Here is a 5917-nt window from a genome sequence, read left to right as displayed (position 1 = left end):
CCCTCACGGACGTGAATGGACCGTCTGTGTGGCCCTGCGGCCTGGTCGCCCTGGGGACCTGCCTCGCAGGAGGAGGGTGGCAAGAGGCCCCCGCACGAAGTCAGTGCCCACTTTGTTCCCTCGCTGGGCTGAGGGAGACTGAAAGGCCACTTGAGCTTTGACTCGGCCCTCAGAACCTTTGCCCCACCCCCAGAGCGGGTGAGTACTCACGGATGCCCAGTTGCCTTTTGGACAGTGGGACCCAAGATATCTCTCTCCCACCCATTTACTCCCCAACCTGACTCCTCTCAGCAGCGAAGGCTCCTTTCACATAAAGAAAACAATCTAAGCCCTAGCTGGTTTGGCTCAATGGATAGAGTGACAGCCTGCAAACCTGAGGGTCCCAGGTTCGATTCCGGTCAAGGCCACATGCCCTGGTTGTGGGCTCGATCCCCAGTAGGTGGTGTGCAGGAGGCAGCTGATCAGTGATTCTCTCTCATCATTGATGTTTCTATCTCTTCCCTCTCCCTTCCTCTCTGAAATCAATAAAAATATATTTAAATAAATAAATAAAAACTGTGGAGCAGGAAGCTCAGCGGGCAGAGCTCTGTTCTGGTTCAGCCACTAACTCCGATGGCCTTGGGTGGCCCCGTCCCTCTGGGCTTCAGTGAGTCCAGATCGAGCTGGGAATGTTCAAGTGATTGACAGAGGCCTGAGTGGGAGAGGGAGCGAGAGAAGGGGATGAGGGGAGCTGGGCGGCCTGGCATGCAGGTCGGAAGGCCAGCTGGAGCTCCCCGGGGAGAGGCTGGAGGTGGGGGCTGTGGGGGAGACCAGGCTCTGCCAGGGCCAGGGGAGGGCAGCCCCTGGATTCTCAGTTACCAGCTTCGGGCTCTGCTTCCTAATGGCAGTGCCAGGTCCATCTGCACTGCCACCCACACCTGCCCTCGGCGCAGCCTCGGCTCGGCCTACCCTGGCAGCGGTAGAGAACAGGCAAGGGCTGCCTCTGCTGCATGGCTTTGCACAAGCAACCTAACCGCTCTGAGCCGCATTTTCTCTCTGGATGCAATGAAGATGGGGCATTGCAGAGCGTGCCCCTAAATGGTTCTGGACTTTTAGTTCCTGCTCTGTTGACATTGACTGTGACTCCATCATGTTGCGGAGGGGCGGGTGGCAGTTGGCTTGCGTGTGGGGCGGGCGGCAGGTGCGCTGTGTGCTTGCGTGTGCCCCGGGCCGTGCACTCGCTGTTCCGCCGCCGCCCTGGCAGAGGCTGCACCGTCGCTTCCCTCTCGCCCGCAGAGGTGCAGCTGAAGCCCAAGCACCAGCCCTACAAGCTGGGCCGCCAGTGGCCAGAACTGCTGCTGCGCTTCACCGACGCCCCGGACGACGATGTGGCCACAGGTGAGCGCGCTCCTGCGGCCCCGCCTCAGGGCCACCTGGGTTGAAGCACCGGCTCCCAGGCCCCTCCGCCTCTCCTGGCAGCGGAGCCCGGGGACCTGAGGGAGCCCAGGAGAGGAGGGGCTGGAGGTCAGCGAGCTTGTCGAGATCAGCCACACCCCACTCTGCACAGCCCTCAGGCTTCCTCAGTTGTGGCTGGAGAGCCAGGGGGTCGGGGACGGGCCAGTCCGGAGAGGGCTGGGCAGTGACCCCAGCCTCTCCCCCCAGACGAGCCTTCCCTGCAGTTCCGAAGGAACGTGTTTTTCCCAAAGCGGCGGGAGCTCCAGGTGAGGCCGCGAACCCCAGGCAGGTCTGGTGCCCTGTGTCTAGCCTCCCCTTGTCCCTAGATCCCTGGACACGGGCCCTGACCTAGCTGAGCAGCCCCTCCCTGCCACGCAGATCCACGACGAGGAGGTCCTGCGGCTGCTCTACGAGGAGGCCAAGGGCAACGTGCTGGCGGCACGGTACCCCTGCGACCTGGAGGACTGCGAGGCCCTGGGCGCCCTGGTGTGCCGCGTGCAGCTCGGGCCCTTCCAGCCTGGCCAGCCCACCGCCTGCACCTTGAGGTGAAGGCCAGCGTGGCCTGAGGCCGGGGCGCAGGGTGGGAGGGTCGCCCCAGAATCCTGCTTACAGTTGGTCTTAGGTCTTGCAGGGTCCTGGCGTCAGGAAGCCTCAGCCTGAGGGCTGGCCCTGACGCTGGCTGGGCCTCTCCCCCCTCCCCCCCCATGGCTGGGCTGTGTGGTCCTCTGGAAGCCCCAGCAGGGACCCTCCCCTCCTCGTCAGAAACGACAGCTGCAGGGATGTTTGTTTGACACGTGCCAGTGCCCTTCCGTGGGTGCAGACACCAGCGTCCTTAGGTCACAGGTGGGAAGCCGAGGCTTGGCGAGGGCGCTCAGCGCGCAGACCCCGAGGCCAGCTCTGGCTTACGCAGAGCCACCCGTGTGCGGCCTGGAGCCGCTGGGCTGCCCGGGGTGGGAGGGACACAGTCACGCCCAGATTCCTTCCCCTGTGAGTAAGTGCAAATGCGCTTTCTCTCACGCACCTGCACCCATGGATTGTAGGTTGGCGTTTTCTTACATCCCTCTTTGGCAGAATAAAACATTGGTAGGTAGCTCTGGGTCGCTTGGACCATTTTTGGTTGTGAAAGTTCCACTAGTTCCACATCTTCCTTACACACACCCAGACGTTGTGTGGAACCCTCCCGCCCAGCCCGGTTCTGGGGCGGGCCTGGTTTGGGCTCTTCTCTTCATCTCCCGACTTTTCCTTCAGGCCTCTCGCCCGTCGGGTGTGCTGTTGAGGTGGCAGCAGTGGGATCCCTGGGCAGTTCGTGTCTGCCCTCCCCTCCATGAGCACGTCAGCCACGGAGCCTCCTGCTGAGCCTCATCTTCCTTCCTCCCCAGGGAGAGGCTGGACTCCTTCCTCCCTGCCCACCTGTGTAAGCGAGGCCACGGGCTCTTTGCTGCCCTCCGAGGCCGTGGGGCCAGGGCTGGCGCCAGCGAGCAGGGCCTGCTCAGCGCCTACCGCCAGGTGACGGAAGCCGTCAGCAGCGAGTGCGAGGCGTCGCTGAGGACCCACTACCAGGCCTACCTCACCAAGTGCCACGAGCTTCCCTACTACGGGTGAGCACCGCCCCAGCAGCCACGCCCTGGGTCTCCTCTGTCCGAGACGCTCGCTGGACACCCAGGTGGCTGTTCCGAGTCGGGTTTTGGTTTCTGGGTCTAGAGTTTGGTAGTAACTGGGGAGTCATCAGCACGTGGATGGTGTTTGAAATCAGGGACCCAGAGGGACGGTCAAGGAGGTGAGTGTGGACGGAAGGAGGACCCAGCCAGCAAGGCGGGAGGGTCTCTACAAGCCAAGCAAAGGGCGGTGTCAAGGACCAGCCTCCCATGCTGCTGCTTCAAGGTCAAGCTCGACATGTCCTGTGTGGCTGACAGTTGTCCTTGGCCCCAGCATCGTGGAGGAGGCAGCGGGTGGGGAGAGTGAGTGTAGCCAGCTTTCCCAAGGAGCCGTGCTGTGGAGTGAGCAGTGTGTGCGTGCGGTGGGGACAGAAGGTTTTTAATTCGGTGACAGGAAGTGTGTGCTGATACGGTGGCCCAGTAGAGTGAAAACTTGAGGGTGGCGGGTGGCCCCTCTTCTGGTTGCTTCAGTTCCCCCAGCCCTCGGCCAGGCCCGTGAAGTCTCCCAGACGTGAGACTGCGGGGCTGATGGAGGCTGCTCAGTAACTGCAGGTGGTGAGCGCTTGTCTTCAGTCCCGCCCACGGTGCCAGTGCCGCCAGTCACAGAGGTGGGACTACCCAGGACTCCGGCTTCGCCAAGGGCAAGAGGGGAGGGCCAGGGCAGCCACAGGCACGGAGAGGACACGGCGGGCAGGAGGGAGAGGCTGGCAGCTCAGTGGGTGGCATCCCAAGGCCACTCACCCTTTCCCCTTCTCCGGGTCAAGCCCTGAAGCTGCTTCCCTGGGCAGTTCCTGCCCCTCGTGGCCCCCAAGCAGGTTCAGCCTTGACCTCTCTCTGCTGCAGAAGGGGCGGGGGCTCTCCCAGCCCTGACCCGGCCTGACCACCTCCAGCAGCCTCAGCCCTGGTCCTCGGGCTCCTGGCGGCTCCCTTACATCACCTGCTCTGTCCACACCTGGATTCACGCTCTGCCCTCTGCCTGTGGTGCCCTTTCTGTGTGCCGCTCAGTTCCACCTCCTGCCCGCTCATCCCCTCCCGTCCTGCACACCAGCTCCAATGCCAGCACCTCCGAGCCTTCGTCCTCCCCTGGGGCGCGTTTCCCTTCAGCCTTCAGTCACCCGAAGGGCCTGGCCAGAGCACTCGCTGGCGGAGGAACCACACGCTGAGCCGCCTGCTTGGTGCTGGAGGGGCAGGCTGACCCCACTCCCCTCCCCCAGGTGTGCCTTCTTCCACGGCGAGGTCGACAAGCCAGCACAGAGCTTTTTGCACCGGGGCGGACGGAAGCCGGTGACTGTGGCCATCAGTCTGGAGGGTGTGCATGTCATCGACAACAGGGAGAAGGTACCTCCGGCTCCTCTGCGGTGGGACCTGGGGTCTCAGTGGCGAGGAGGGGAGTGGGGTCCTTACCCAGGCCTCCAGGTTTCCCTGGGCCTGCGGTTGGCCCTGGGGCAGGGTGGGTGGCCTGTCCGAGAGGACCCCTCCCTCCCTCGGATGTCCCTGCGCTTCACTGTCATCCAGCGGGCTTTTCTGGGTCTGCCCTGGGTCAGCCTGGTGTGCGGGGCCGTGGCTCCCAGGCAGGGAGGCTGCAGCTGGGACGAGGCCTCTGACGGGAGGGACTCTGTCATCCAATGGTGGGCGACCAGCTGCTGGTTTTCCAGAAATGCCCACGACCAGGAGCCCTCCTGGGCGGTCGGAGTCCTGCTCTCACCTGCATTGGCTGCCTGTGGAGAAGGGGGTGTTGGCAGCCGCCCTGTGGGCAGCTTCTCTACACCTGCACAGGAGCCCCTCCGCAGCCACAGAGCAGTTCGGCCACCTCCTGGGTCCCCCGCCCCCTCGCCTCTTCCCTCACGTTACTGCCCTGCTGGGCTTGGCCCACTGGAGAGACGCACTGTGGTTAGGGTGTCATCCGCCCTGGACTCGCCCCCTTCCGGGGTCTGATGGAAGCAGGGACCCCTCTCCCTGGAGAAACTCACGAATTCAGACTCAGCGTTAGTGTTAAACAGCCAGGATCCCCTTCTGGTGGCGCCGAGGCAGGTGGGGCAGGGAGCAGGCCTCTGCCCAGGGCCCAAGCTCTGCCTCTCCCGGACCAGCACGTCCTGCTGGGCCTGCGCTTCCAGGAGCTCTCCTGGGACCACACGTCCCCCGAGGAGGAGGAGTCCGTCCTGTGGCTGGAGTTCGATGGCAGCAATGAGGGCACCCCCGTCAACAAGCTGCTCAAGATCTACTCCAAGCAGGTAGTGGGGTGGCCTGCACTGGGGGTGGGGCCGGGGGAGGCTCGGCTCAAGGGGTCCCAGCCTATGGGAGGCTCCAGGCTGGCAAGGAGCTGAGAAGGCCACTGAGGTCCAGGGGACCGGGGCGCTGGCTTCTGCTGGCCTGGAGCCACCCTCGCGAGTTAGCTGGGCCTGGTCCGGAGTGACACCGGTGGCGGCTGTGTGTTGAGGGCTTCCCAGTGCTGTGCGACCGCCCCTGCCAACTCCCTCTGTCCTTGAGGCCCCTGAGGGTTGACTGCTCTGAGATGGGGGGCAGACACAGAAAGGTCAGGGCCCTCTGCACCTGTAGCACCTTCATCTACTGTCCAGTTCGTTCAGCACCGGGTCTTCCACCTCCCCCCCAACTCGCCCCTCCCCTCCTCATGGGGAGCTGCCCTCCCACAGGGCCCGTCAGGATGGTGTTCCTCTCACCTGTCCTCTCAGCCCCTCTGCAGGTAACAGCGCCCAGGGGCTCTCTGAAAGCGCACATCCCACAGCCGCCTGCCCCGCCTGGGGCCCCTAGACCCTGCAGGCTTTCCACTCTGAGTCTCCCTTCCCGTCCCTCAACCCTTTGCAGCCAAC

At 64.1% G+C, this 5917-nt stretch overlaps 1 protein-coding gene across 2 annotated transcripts in view; it reads left to right on the top strand.

Moving 5' to 3' along the window:
- FRMD8 (FERM domain containing 8) overlaps positions 1–5917 on the top strand; it is a 29588-nt gene that overhangs the window by 13848 nt on the left and 9823 nt on the right. For both annotated transcript variants that reach the window (XM_015569062.1, XM_006771588.2), the window contains 6 exons: positions 1276–1377; positions 1642–1700; positions 1813–1979; positions 2814–3032; positions 4304–4427; positions 5177–5320. In XM_015569062.1, coding sequence (XP_015424548.1) covers positions 1276–1377; positions 1642–1700; positions 1813–1979; positions 2814–3032; positions 4304–4427; positions 5177–5320 — 815 coding nt within the window. The remainder of the gene's footprint in view (positions 1–1275; positions 1378–1641; positions 1701–1812; positions 1980–2813; positions 3033–4303; positions 4428–5176; positions 5321–5917) is intronic.

The sequence above is a fragment of the Myotis davidii genome, unplaced genomic scaffold, assembly GCF_000327345.1.
Source record: "Myotis davidii unplaced genomic scaffold, ASM32734v1 scaffold425, whole genome shotgun sequence".
Classification (NCBI taxonomy): domain Eukaryota; kingdom Metazoa; phylum Chordata; class Mammalia; order Chiroptera; family Vespertilionidae; genus Myotis; species Myotis davidii.
This window is presented reverse-complemented; position numbering and strand designations above follow the sequence as displayed.